This window comes from Euprymna scolopes, chromosome 1, assembly GCF_053919585.1.
Source record: "Euprymna scolopes isolate OS-2025 chromosome 1, ASM5391958v1, whole genome shotgun sequence".
In the NCBI taxonomy this organism is placed as follows: Eukaryota; Metazoa; Mollusca; class Cephalopoda; order Sepiida; family Sepiolidae; genus Euprymna; species Euprymna scolopes.
In genome coordinates, this window is record NC_136482.1 from 7,472,504 (window position 1) to 7,488,274 (window position 15,771).

At 24.0% G+C, this 15,771-nt stretch overlaps 1 protein-coding gene across 4 annotated transcripts in view; it reads right to left on the reverse strand.

The window, feature by feature from the left end:
- Positions 1 to 15,771, reverse strand: part of LOC145276916 (peregrin-like) — a 334,772-nt gene that overhangs the window by 54,500 nt on the left and 264,501 nt on the right. For all 4 annotated transcript variants that reach the window (XM_080128682.1, XM_080128599.1, XM_080128512.1 and 1 more), the window contains one exon: positions 9,092 to 9,193. In XM_080128682.1, coding sequence (XP_079984808.1) covers positions 9,092 to 9,193 — 102 coding nt within the window. The remainder of the gene's footprint in view (positions 1 to 9,091; positions 9,194 to 15,771) is intronic.

Below are 15,771 nucleotides of genomic sequence, written 5' to 3' on the forward strand. Positions count from 1 at the left end.
ATTATTTCAATACTATTATTGTTTCCAATAAATTATTTCAATACTATTATTGTTTCCAATAAATTATTTCAATACTAATATGGTTTCCAATTAATTATTTCAATACTATTATTGTTTTCAATAAATTATTTCAATACTAATATGGTTTCCAATACATTATTTCAATACTATTATTGTTTCCAATAAATTATTTCAATACTATTATTGTTTCCAATAAATTATTTCAATACTATTATTGTTTCCAATAAATTATTTCAATACTATTATTGTTTTCAATAAATTATTTCAATACTATTATTGTTTCCAATAAATTATTTCAATACTATTATTGTTTCCAATAAATTATTTCAATACTAATATGGTTTCCAATAAATTATTTCAATACTAATATGGTTTCCAATAAATTATTTCAATACTAATATAGTTTCCAATAAATTATTTCAATACTATTATTGTTTCCAATAAATTATTTCAATACTAATATGGTTTCCAATAAATTATTTCAATACTATTATTGTTTCCAATAAATTATTTCAATACTATTATTGTTTCCAATAAATTATTTCAATACTATTATTGTTTTCAATAAATTATTTCAATACTATTATTGTTTCCAATAAATTATTTCAATACTATTATTGTTTCCAATAAATTATTTCAATACTATTATTGTTTCCAATAAATTATTTCAATACTATTATTGTTTCCAATAAATTATTTCAATACTATTATTGTTTTCAATAAATTATTTCAATACTATTATTGTTTCCAATAAATTATTTCAATACTAATATGGTTTCCAATAAATTATTTCAATACTAATATGGTTTCCAATAAATTATTTCAATACTATTATTGTTTCCAATAAATTATTTCAATACTATTATTGTTTCCAATAAATTATTTCAATACTAATATGGTTTCCAATAAATTATTTCAATACTAATATGGTTTCCAATAAATTATTTCAATACTATTATTGTTTCCAATAAATTATTTCAATACTAATATGGTTTCCAATTAATTATTTCAATACTAATATGGTTTCCAATAAATTATTTCAATACTAATATGGTTTCCAATAAATTATTTCAAAACTATTGTGGTTTCCAATAAATTATTTCAATACTATTGTGGTTTCCAATAAATTATTTCAATACTATTGTGGTTTCCAATAAACTATTTTAATACTATTGTGGTTTCCAATAAATTATTTCAATACTATTGTGGTTTCCAATCAATTATTTCAATACTATTGTGGTTTCCAATCAATTATTTCAATACTATTGTGGTTTCCAATAAATTATTTCAATACGATTATGGTTTCCAATAAATTATTTCAATACTATTGTGGTTTCCAATAAATTATTTCAATACTATTATGGTTTCCGATAAATTATTTCAATACGATTATGGTTTCCAATAAATTATTTCAATACTATTGTGGTTTCCAATAAATTATTTCAATACTATTGTGGTTTCCAATAAATTATTTCAATACTATTGTGGTTTCCAATAAATTATTTCAATACTATTGTGATTTCCGATAAATTATTGCAATACTATTGTGGTTTCCAATGAATTATTTCAATACTATTGTGATTTCCAATAAATTATTTCAATACCAAAATGATTTCCAATAAATTATTTCAATACCATTGTGGTTTCCAATAAATTATGTCAATACCATTGTGGTTTCCAATCAATTATTTCAATACCATTGTGGTTTCCAATAAATTATTTCAATACCATTGTGGTTTCCAATAAATTATTTCAATACCATTGTGGTTTCCAATAAATTATTTCAATACCATTGTGGTTTCCAATAAATTATTTAAAAACTAATATGATTTTACTTTAATTATTTCAATACTATTGTTGTGTCCAATAAATTATTTAAATACTATTGTGGTTTCCAATAAATTATTTCAATACTATTATGGTTCACAATAAATTATTTCAATACTATTATGGTTTCCAATAAATTATTTCAATACTAATATGATTTCCAATAAATTATTTCATACTAATATGATTTCCAATCAATTATTTCAATACTATTGTGGTTTTCAATAAATTATTTCAATACTATTATTGTTTCCAATAAAATGTTTCAATACTAATATGGTTTCCAATGAAATATTTCAATACTAATATGGGTTATAATAAATTATTTCAATACTATTATGGTTTTCAATAAATTATTTCAATACTATTATGGTTTCCAATAAATTATTTCAATACTATTATGGTTTCCAATAAAATATTTCAATACTAATATGGTTTCCAATAAATTATTTCAATACTATTGTGGTTTCCAGTAAATTATTTCAATACTAATATGGTTTTCAATAAATTATTTCAAAACTATTGTGGTTTCCAATAAATTATTTCAATACTATTGTGGTTTCAAATAAATTATTTCAATACTATTGTGGTTTCCAACAAATTATTTCAATACTATTATCGTTTCCAATAAAATATTTCAATACTAATATGGTTTCCAATAAATTATTTCAATACTATTGTGGTTTCCAATGAATTATTTCAATACGATTGTGGTTTCCAATAAATTATTTCAATACCATTGTGGTGTCCAATAAATTATTTCAATACTAATATGATTTCCAATAAATTATTTCAATACTAATATGATTTCCAATAAATTATTTAAAAACTAATATGATTTCCAATAAATTATTTCAATACCATTGTGGTTTCCAATAAACTATTTCAATACCATTGTGGTTTCCAATAAATTATTTCAATACTATTATGATTTTCGATAAATTATTTCAATACTAATATGGTTTCCAATAAATTATTTCAATACTAATATGGTTTCCAATAAATTATTTCAACACTTTTATGATTTCCAATTGATTATTTCAATACTTTTGTGATTTCCAATAAATTATTTCAATACTCTTGTGGTTTCCAATAAATTATTTCAATACTCTTGTGGTTTCCAATAAATTATTTCAATACTATTAATATTTCCAATAGATTATTTCAATACCATTCTGGTTTCCAATAAATTATTTCAATACTAATATAATTTCCAATAAATTATTTCAATACTAATATGATTTCCAATAAATTATTTCAATACTATTATGGTTTCCAATAAAATAGTTCAATACTAACATGGTTTCCAATAAATTATTTCAATAGTATTATGATTTCCAATAAATTATTTCCATACTATTCTGATTTCCAATAAATTATTTCAATACAATTATGATTTCCAATAAATTATTTCAATACTATTATGATTTCCAATACATTATATCAATACCATTGTTGTTTCCAGTAAATTATTTCAATACTAATATGATTTCCAATAAATTATTTCAATACCAATATGATTTCCATGTAATTATTTCAATACTAATATGATTTCCAATAAATTATTTCAATACCAATATGATTTCCAATGAATTATTTCAATACTAATATGATTTCCAATACATTATTTCAATACTATTATGATTTCCAATAAATTATTTCAATACTAATATTATTTCCACTAAATTATTTCAATAGATTATTTCAATACTATTGTGGTTTCCAATGAATTATTTCAATACTAATATGATTTCCAATAAATTATGTCAATACTATTATGATTTCTAATAAATTATTTCAATACTAATATGGTTTCCAAAAAATTATTTCAATACTATTGTGGTTTCCAATAAATTATTTCAATACTATTATCATTTCCAATAAATTATTTCAATACTAATATGGTTTCCAATAAATTATTTCAATACTAATATGGTTTCCAATAAATTATTTCAATATTAACATGGTTTCCAATAAATTATTTCAGTACTAGTATGATTTCCAATAAATTATTTCAATACTAGTATGATTTCCAATAAATTATTTCAATACTAATATGGATTCCAATAAATTAGTTCAATACTATGGTGATTTTCAATAAATTATTTCAATACTAATATGGTTTCCAATAAATTATTTCAATACTAATATGGTTTCCAATAAATTATTTCAATACTATTGTGATTTCCAATACATTATTTCAATACTATTATGGTTTCCAATCAATTATTTCAATACTAATATGATTCCTAATATATTGTTTTAATACTATTATGATTTCCAATAAATCATTTCAATATTAATATGGTTTTCAATAAATTATTTCAATACTAATATGGTTTCCAATATATTGTTTCCATACTAATATGTTTTCAAATAAATTATTTCAATACTAATATGGTTTCCAATAAATTATTTCAATACTATTATTGTTTCCAATAAATTATTTCAATACTAATATGGTTTCCAATATATTGTTTCCATACTAATATGTTTTCAAATAAATTATTTCAATACTAATATGATTTCCAATAAATTATTTCAATACTATTATGGTTTCCAATAAAATAGTTCAATACAAATATGGTTTCCAATAAATTATTTCAATAGTATTATTATTTCCAATAAATTACTTCAATACTATTATGATTTCCAATACATTATATCAATACCATTGTTGTTTCCAGTAAATTATTTCAATACTAATATGATTTCCAATAAATTATTTCAATACCAATATGATTTCCATGTAATTATTTCAATACTAATATGATTTCCAATAAATTATTTCAATACTATTATGATTTCCAATAAATTATTTTAATACCATTGTGGTTTCCAATACATTATTTCAATACTAATATGATTTCCAATAAATTTTTTCAATACTAATATGATTTCCAATAAATTATTTCAATACTATTATGGTTTCCAATAAATTATTTCAATACTATTGTGGTTTCCAATGAATTATGTCAATACTAATATGATTTCCAATAAATTATTTCAATACTATTATGGTTTCCAATATATTATTTCAATACTATTATGGTTTCCAATATATTATTTCAATAATATTAGGGTTTCCAATATATTATTTCAATACTATTATGATTTCCAATAAATTATTTCTATACTATTGTGGTTTCCAATACATTATTTCAATACAAATATGGTTTCCAATAAATTATTTCAATGCCATTGTGGTTTACAATAAATTATTTCAATACTATTATTGTTTTCAATAAATTATTTCAATACTATTATTGTTTCCAATAAATTATTTCAATACTATTATGGTTTCCAATAAAATATTTTAATACTAATATGGTTTCCAATATATTATTTCAATACTATTATAGTTTCCAATTATTTCTATACTATTGTGGTTTCCAATATATTATTTCAATACAAATATGGTTTCCAATAAATTATTTCAATAATATTGTGGTTTCCAATAAATTATTTCAATACTAATATGATTTCCAATACATTATTTCAATATTATTATGGTTTCCAATAAATTATTTTTCACTATTATGGTTTCCAATAAATTATTTCAATACTAATATGGTTTCCAATAAATTATTTCAATACTATTGTGGTTTCCAATAAATTATTTCAATACTAATATGGTTTCCAATAAATTATTTCAATACTATTATGGTTTCCAATAAATTATTTCAATACTAATATGGTTTCCAATAAATTAGTTCAATACTAATATGGTTTCCAATAAATTATTTCAATACTATTATGGTTTCCAATAAATTATTTCAATACTAATATGGTTTCCAATAAATTAGTTCAATACTAATATGGTTTCCAATAAATTTGTTCAATACTAATATGGTTTCCAATAAATTAGTTCAATACTAATATGGTTTCCAATAAATTATTTCAATACTATTGTGGTTTACAATAAATTATTTCAATACTATTGTGGTTTCCAATAAATTATTTCAATACTATTGTGGTTTCCAATAAATTATTTCAATACTATTATGGTTTCCAATAAATTATTTCAATACTAATATGATTTCCAATAAATTATTTCAATACTAATATGGTTTCCAATAAATTATTTCAATACTATTATGGTTTCCAATAAATTATTTCAATACTATTATGGTTTCCAATAAATTATTTCAAGACTATTATGGTTTCCAATAAATTATTTCGATACTAATATGGTTTCCAAATAATTATTTCAATACTAATATGGTTTCCAATAAATTATTTCAATACTAATATGGTTTCCAATAAATTATTTCAATACTAATATGGTTTCCAATAAATTATTTCAATACTATTATCATTTCCAATAAATTATTTCAATAGTAATATGGTTTCCAATAAATTATTTCAATACTAATATGGTTTCCAATAAATTATTTCAATATTAATATGGTTTCCAATAAATTATTTCAGTACTAGTATGATTTCCAATAAATTATTTCAATACTAGTATGATTTCCAATAAATTATTTCAATACTAATATGGATTCCAATAAATTAGTTCAATACTATGGTGATTTTCAATAAATTATTTCAATACTAATATGGTTTCCAATAAATTATTTCAATACTATTGTGATTTCCAATACATTATTTCAATACTATTATGGTTTCCAATCAATTATTTCAATACTAATATGATTCCTAATATATTGTTTTAATACTATTATGATTTCCAATAAATCATTTCAATATTAATATGGTTTTCAATAAATTATTTCAATACTAATATGGTTTCCAATAAATTATTTCAATACTATTATTGTTTCCAATAAATTATTTCAATACTATTATTGTTTCCAAGAAAATGATTCCATACTATTATGGTTTCCAATAACATATTTCAATACTAATATGGTTTCCAATAAAATATTTCAATACTAATATGGTTTCCAATAAATTATTTCAATACTATTATTGTTTCCAATAAATTATTTCAATACTAATATGGTTTCCAATATATTGTTTCCATACTAATATGTTTTCAAATAAATTATTTCAATACTAATATGATTTCCAATAAATTATTTCAATACTATTATGGTTTCCAATAAAATAGTTCAATACAAATATGGTTTCCAATACATTATTTCAACAGTATTATTATTTCCAATAAATTACTTCAATACTATTATGATTTCCAATACATTATATCAATACCATTGGTGTTTCCAGTAAATTATTTCAATACTAATATGATTTCCAATAAATTATTTCAATACCAATATGATTTCCATGTAATTATTTCAATACTAATATGATTTCCAATAAATTATTTCAATACTATTATGATTTCCAATAAATTATTTTAATACCATTGTGGTTTCCAATACATTATTTCAATACTAATATGATTTCCAATAAATTTTTTCAATACTAATATGATTTCCAATAAATTATTTCAATACTATTATGGTTTCCAATAAATTATTTCAATACTAATATGATTTCCAATAAATTATTTCAATACTATTATGGTTTCCAATATATTATTTCAATACTATTATGGTTTCCAATATATTATTTCAATAATATTAGGGTTTCCAATATATTATTTCAATACTATTATGATTTCCAATAAATTATTTCTATACTATTGTGGTTTCCAATACATTATTTCAATACAAATATGGTTTCCAATAAATTATTTCAATGCCATTGTGGTTTACAATAAATTATTTCAATACTATTATTGTTTTCAATAAATTATTTCAATACTATTATTGTTTCCAATAAATTATTTCAATACTATTATGGTTTCCAATAAAATATTTTAATACTAATATGGTTTCCAATATATTATTTCAATACTATTATAGTTTCCAATTATTTCTATACTATTGTGGTTTCCAATATATTATTTCAATACAAATATGGTTTCCAATAAATTATTTCAATAATATTGTGGTTTCCAATAAATTATTTCAATACTAATATGATTTCCAATACATTATTTCAATATTATTATGGTTTCCAATAAATTATTTTTCACTATTATGGTTTCCAATAAATTATTTCAATACTAATATGGTTTCCAATAAATTATTTCAATACTAATATGGTTTCCAATAAATTAGTTCAATACTAATATGGTTTCCAATAAATTAGTTCAATACTAATATGGTTTCCAATAAATTAGTTCAATACTAATATGGTTTCCAATAAATTATTTCAATACTATTGTGGTTTACAATAAATTATTTCAATACTATTGTGGTTTCCAATAAATTATTTCAATACTATTGTGGTTTCCAATAAATTATTTCAATACTATTATGGTTTCCAATAAATTATTTCAATACTATTATGGTTTCCAATAAATTATTTCAATACTATTATGGTTTCCAATAAATTATTTCAATACTATTATGGTTTCCAATAAATTATTTCAAGACTATTATGGTTTCCAATAAATTATTTCAATACTAATATGGTTTCCAATAAATTATTTCAATACTAATATGGTTTCCAATAAATTATTTCAATACTAATATGGTTTCCAATAAATTATTTCAATACTAATATGGTTTCCAATAAATTATTTCAATACTAATATGGTTTCCAATAAATTATTTCAATACTATTATGGTTTCCAATAAATTATTTCAATACTATTATGGTTTACAAAAAAATAAAATACAATGTTAATCACCAAAGATTAATATTAGCAATGCCATATCATTGTTTGCTTTGCATATAAGAAACTCAAATCGAGCATTATTTAAAAGAGCATAAATGATAAAGAAATATGGTCTTTAGTTTCTTAAAATTGGAACCATTAAAACTGTAGTCATGACGATTTAAAATATTGAAGAATAACACACTGTTCACAGCATAGTTTGTCCAAAGTCAGTTTTATTCAAATAAATTTTTAACCAAAAATCACAGAAATTTTGCCCAATTTACATAATTACTCATATTTAAAACGCAGTATCTTCAGATCATTTTAAGATAATATGATGAAATTTTGAACATATCAACACCTTTAAGGTTCAGATAGCTGTATTTACTATCATCTGCCTTGGTAACCTCTATATTAATTAGGATATTTAAGTGTTGTATTCAAATGTGGAAAGATGGATGAAAGAATAAGGAGTTGATAAAAACAAAATGCGTTTCTTTCTTAATTACCAACAAACGATATTTAATATGAACAACTGAAAATAAGGTTTGCAAGTAGTTATATAAATGAAATGGAATAAGAGGCAGATGTGAGTATGCTTACCTCCATGAGGTATATTATTAGTCATATCCATCCGATCCAAAAGGATGCTTAATTGGTCTTTGAGGGGCATGCCTTCCTTGACTTCTTGCAAAAAGGTGTCCACTGAAAGACAATTGTATATTAGCACTTAATAAACCAAAAATGGTCATCTTTCTTCTTTAATGCATGGATTTTATGTCTAGAAATCTCTTAAGTGATTCTTGTTTTGCAAATGAAAACAAAGCATTGTTATTATTTTTTTATCATTTGGGGGCATTTTAAGTGGAGGGGAAGATATAGGTTGACTGGTAGATAATTATTCTTCCTTTGGGTCAAATCATACTAAACAAGAATTAAAAAAAAAAAAAAAAATTTAATGGTACTTGATGCTCCGACTAAACAATATTCAAAGGTAAGGATCAAGTGTAATAATGCAAAAGGAGTTTTCAGGTCATCTTCAACTATGATCAATTCATTTATTTTAAAAATGGAATGATCGTCTGTGTGTACGATTGGAATTTTGGCAATTCTTGCAATCAAAAGAGTCGAATGCTGCAATAAAGTCAATGAAACACACAGTTGCCTGCTGATAGGACAAATGCTATTCTAAAAATGATCCTGAGTGAATAAATCTAATCAGTGCAGCTCTGACTAATCCAAAGCTGGATTGGTTTGATCGGGTTCAAAGATCCTTATGTTTGAAAACATTGTAACAAGATTTTTGATGCAACATCAGATTTATTGCACCATAATTACTAGTTGCTGCCTATACACCAATCAACTATTTTGTAGAAAAGGAGGAAAATTGCATTACTCCAGTCCTGGGGATTTTTTTTTTCTGAGCACCAAAATGTAACAGTATATTTGATGTAACCACCTCGCCATGAGATAAGACAGCAATTGTATATTTCTGCAGCAAATCCATCCTTGTCAGCTGATTTATTTTTCTTTAGCCTTTTTATTACTTCTTTAATTTCATCATGGGAAAGGAGTTTTCAGGTCTTCAACTATAATCAATTCATTTATTTTAACAATGGAATGATTGTGTGTGTGTGTGTGTGTGTGTGTGTGTGTGTGTGTGTGTGTGTGTGAGAGAGAGATATTGGAATTTTGGCAATTTTTGCAATCAAAAGAGTCAAATGCTGCAGCAAAGTCAATGAAACACACAGTTGCCTGCTGATAGGACAAATGCTATTCTAAAAATGATCCTGAGTGAATAAATCTAATCAGTGCAGCTCCAACTAATCCAAAGCTGGATTGGTTTGATTAGGTTTAAAAACACAGTAGGAGGCTAATGGAAAAAGATTTTTGACGCAACATCAGATTTATTGCACCATAGTTGCTAGTTGTTGCATATAAACCAATCAACTATTTTGTAGAAAAGGAGGAAAATTGTGTTACTTCAGTCCTAGGGATTTTTTTCTGAGCACCAAAATGCAACAGTATATTTGATATAACCACCTTGCTTTGAGATCAGACAGTAATTGTATATTCCTGCAGGAACTCCATCCACATCAGCCTTTTTATTACTTCTTTGATCTCATCTTTGGTTTTTGGGTCACAGTTGGCATCATAGGTGGGGATGGCAGTGTCGCTGTGAGAGAAGTGTTGGAATGGTGATACAAGGTTCAGCAGTTTTTCAAAGTGCAGCTTCCACCGACAGACACAAACTCTCGATTAGTAATAGATACCAGCTCTGTCTACCCTATATTGCCTAGTAATGTATATATGCAATCTGTTGCCTTTTTTTTTTCCTCAAAAATATTGGTTTTTGTTATTACAGTTAGGGGAAAGTAACTCTGTGTGGATAAATAGAGAGTTATGTATCCCTTCCCTTAAAGATGGTGCATATATAAAAAATATTTTGCACCCTGACAAAGTATTTTCTGGAAGGAAATCACATTTTATTCTTTAAATGCTACAATGATCTACAAGTATAAATTTATGACCAATCATTTAACTTATAACGTGTTTAACACAGTAAATTTAATCTCTAACAATAGATATTTTTAATATTGTAGCTTTTATATGAGTTACAAATCTGTTGGTTATCTGATTTTCTTTTAACTTTTTGGAGATTATTTATTCTGCTGCATAATTCACTAGGAATTGTATCAAAGTTTTTAAATATGTGTGCACATTTTTATCAAAAAGAAAAAAAACAAAAAAAAAAAAAGAGTTTATAAAGAGAACCTTCACATTATTTGGCTATAGAGAACCTTCACATTATTTTTTATTTAATATGAAACTGAAGTGAGAGAAAAAAACTACTGAAAACATTTTTGTAGATGATTAATCACCACTCTGTCAAGTTCAGATCAATGTATCACCTCGACTTGGATCATTTTATTTTAAAAGGTTTAAAATTGCATAAATCAACAACAAACTCAGGAAATCCAATCCAATAAAATTATAAAAAATGCAATTTATTTTGTATATCTAAAAAAAAAAAAAAAAAAAAATAACAATATCATTAAGCAAAGAAAACAAAAATAAGTGCTTCCTTAAAATAACAAATAAATGAAGAAAAAAAAAGCTTTTTCCTTTTAAATGATCTCATGTATGGTGTGTGTATTTGCAGATACATAAACTTGTAGCATGCATATCACTCAAATAGTTTATATTCATTTAAATCTTAAATGTTACTTCAAATAGTATTAGACTGCAGAGGCACCAAAACTCTCACTATTTTGCTGATTGGCCATTGTGTGAATATATATTTTCACCAATATTGTTAAAATATATATTAGTAAAATTCTATGAAAATACAAAAACTTTCTCATTTCCAATATTATATAATTTCCCAAATTAGAAAGTCCTAAAATTAGGTTCACAATACACTCAAATATTTAAAATAGTAACCCTTTATTTTGTGCTGTTGTGATCTTATACACGAGCAAGCAACATGACTGATGCCTGTAATATCATATATCGAATAAAATTTCAAATTTAAATCAATATAAAGTAAATAGTTTTTTTCATCAAAATGTACTGATAATCTAAGTGTTTATGATTATTGGAGCACCTGTTCCAAAAATTTGATTATTTGGAGAAAAAAAAAAAAAATTATTAAAAATTTTGGTAGTAAAAAAAAATCTAGACAAAATGATTTACAACCATTGTACTAATACAATTATGGATAAGATTAACAGAAATGAAGGGGAAAACACAATGACAAAAAAGCATACAAGAATAAAAACGATAAGTTAAAAAAATATGAAAGACATTATACCGAATCATTTCTAATTTCTTGTTTCATTCCAAAGCTTCTTCAAAGTCAAATGATGGTTAAAATTTTTTTTTTATTAATGGATCCATTAAAAGTTAAAGTATTGAATAGTCATTCGCTTTTACACCGAGTGCTATTCAACCTTCTAGTTAAGAATAATGATAATGTAGTTATCTGTTTTGTTCTTAATCAGAAGACAAGTCTCCCTAAACTAAGCGAATTTTTTTTTATTTTGTCTCCATCCAGATTTCCCTTTTTGAGAACTCAACTTTTCCCACAAAAAAAAACATGTTGGAAAGATAAATATCTACTCTAAAGAAGCTTCAGTATGCAACAATAGAAATGAATCAATAAGAAATCAGCAAGGCAACATTCAAAATGTAAAGGCCATTTTTCTATCAATGACTGCAAATCTGTGGCTGGTTTAAAGAGGCATCAACCGATTCAAATGTCCGTATGGCAAGTTATTAAACGAATGTGGTTTCTAGTTGCAAAATTTTAAAAGTAACCTACAAGCTTGTGGCAAACTCAAGTAGGCAATTACTCACATTCATAAAAATGTGTCAATTCAAACGTTTTTGCAGAAAAGCAAATATTTCAAAGTTTAGTATCAAAATAATAACAAAAATCTTAAAAAAGAAATATGTGAAAACAAAACTATTATTAATAATAAATATAACAGAACCTTAACTTGTGTAATAAGTTTAAATAATTTGTTACTTTCTTTGTTATGTCTATTTAGAAAGCTGAGAAATAGGAAGAGAATTCTTTTGAGATTGTTCGATTACAAATTATGGTGGTGTTATTTTCACTATTTTCTTTAGGTGCATCTTTTCAAACATGGAAACCCAGAAACCTACATGGAATTTTGAACTCAACTCTTTATTTTGTATGTGTTCCTTAGTCCAACAGAAAGATTCCCAAGTTCAAAAAAGCACCCCTGAAATAGGTTGAAACACCGAAAATAACCAAGATGAGAATAGAATTTCAAATAATCAACCCTTATTTCCAAGATTCTGGAACATAAAATGATATTGTTTTCACTGAAAAAGAAATAACATGTTTATCTTGCGATAGAGTGTACGTGATTTAAAATCAAATATAGTTTACAGATTTTTCAAAGTCAATCCAAATAATTCCTGAAAATGTTTTCAGATTCAAACACAAAATGATCAAGTGTTAGTTCTAGAGGTGAATCTGATTAAATTTTTGATGAATTTATTTTAATTTAAAAATTATTTCATTTTTCACCATCTAAATTTTGTTTGTTTTTTGTTTATTCTTTTCAAGAAGATTGATCCAATGTTCTGATGACTTAGTAGGCTAAGAGCCTTTCTACCTACAGCAATGAAGAAGCACCCAGAGCCAACTTCTTATGTTCCCTCTGAGTAGCTCGACATTGATAATATTATTTGTACACAATAAAACAAAAAAGAAACATTATTTGGACACATCATGTATTCCCTCTGGTTCATTGAAAGAGACAAACATGAACTACTTCTACCAAGTAAGTTTATTTCTTATTTTTACCTTTTTAAACATAAGCAAGAAAAAGTTTTTTTAATCTAAAAAAAAAAAAAAAAAGACAAAAAAAGAGAGTATCCAACTATTAAAAGGACACCCAAGGAGTTTTCTTTCTGTTATCTTCAACTTTCAGTAATGGACACTAAATATCATTCAAAAATAGAAAAATTCAAATCTCTATCATAATAAAACAATGGTGTGAGCATTTCTTAGCGTTCTCGTTTCTATGTGACTTCATTTTTTTTTAATTATTTAATATTATTTATTGAAATAAAAAAAATAGAATAAAATAAAGAAAAATGTTATAAATCCTGTTAAAAAAAAAAATTCATACTGATATTAAATCCACCAGTATCTATTTCATTTAATTCATAAGTAAATTTGTAAATAAAGAAAAAAAATGAATGAGTGAATTACTTTTGTAGCTCTTCGAAATTTGAAAGTAACTTAAAAGCATTTAAATTGGTTGAAAAGAAAGTCAGTTAACTTTAAAATTCTTAGCAAATTCTCATTAAAACATTGAATTTCTAAGTTATGGGCCGAATTTTATAAATAGACATTAAATCTTAACTAAATTAGTTATATAACAATTTTGTTCAATTAATAATTTAATAATAACCTATTGTAATAATAAACTTTCAAAATTTTATTCCAAAATAATTCTTTGCTAAATATAACAAAAAGGGTAAAACCAAAATTAAGTTTTAAAAAAAAAGTCCCGGGCAACACTGGATAGATAGAACTACGGTTGAATAAACAAGATATTTGGAAAAGCACCACCCATCAGCCAGGATAAATAATGGCTGTAGGAGTGATTTACTTGAAATCAGATCCGTTTAAGATATTTTGTTAACAGCAGCAACCACGATTGAAATGGTAGAACTAAATGTGAGAACACCAATAAAAGAAGCCATCATGATGATGATGATGCTTTGTGCAAAGAATCTCCTTGTGATTAAGAGTTGCGTCCCTTAGACTAATAAAGCGATGCACCTGTACAGCAGTACAGCACGTCGAGAGTGAAAGTGTAAATGGAAATCGTTTATGTTAGTATTTACTTCATTCCTACGAGACGAGAGGAATAAGCACATTTTTGCTTTTAAAACTTTCTTCCCCTCCTCTCTTCTCACCATCTAAACCCATGTGTGTTAAACTCCTACAATGATTCTGGAGGTAGACCCTCATAAGTTTAACCATTTTGAAACTATATTCCCCAACTTCGCTAAATATTTCATTTTCATCAATATTATGGCGATCTGCGTTCGTGCAACAACATCCATAAAGAGAAAATATCGTTTGAAAGTTATAGATTTAAAAAAAAAAAAAATAGTAATATTTAGGTATGACACTAATAAAGGCGGAATTTTCGATACAGTAAAAACTTGTAAAATAAAATTGATTAATCGAAATTTTTGAAATCTTACGATTATAACCCCCCCGCCAAAAAAAAAACTCATTTTTTTTTCTCCATAAAACCGGTGAATGTTCAAAAAGTCAGCAAAAAGCTGAAAACGGGAAAATGGAAATCAATTTTATTTTTACGTTTTGACGTAAACAATGAAAAATAACCAGATTTTAAATTAATTGATTAATTTCGTTAATTTTTTTTTTACAGACTTATTGAAAAAACAAAAAAAGCTGAATTTTATATATATATATATATATATATATATATATATATATATATATATATATATATATATATATATATATACTGAAATAAAATAATATACAAAAAAAATTCTTATTTTTTGCACCCCCTCCAACGCGATCTTATCAGAAGTGGATTTTTTTTGGGGGGGGGGCACTTTTTTCTTTTTTACATATTAAAATATACTGGGATAATGAAATAAAATATATTTCATTTTAGGTCATAAACGCTGCCGATTTTTATCGATTTTTCAGAAAAAAAGGAGCTACGAAAAAAATTATTTACATTTTTTTTTTT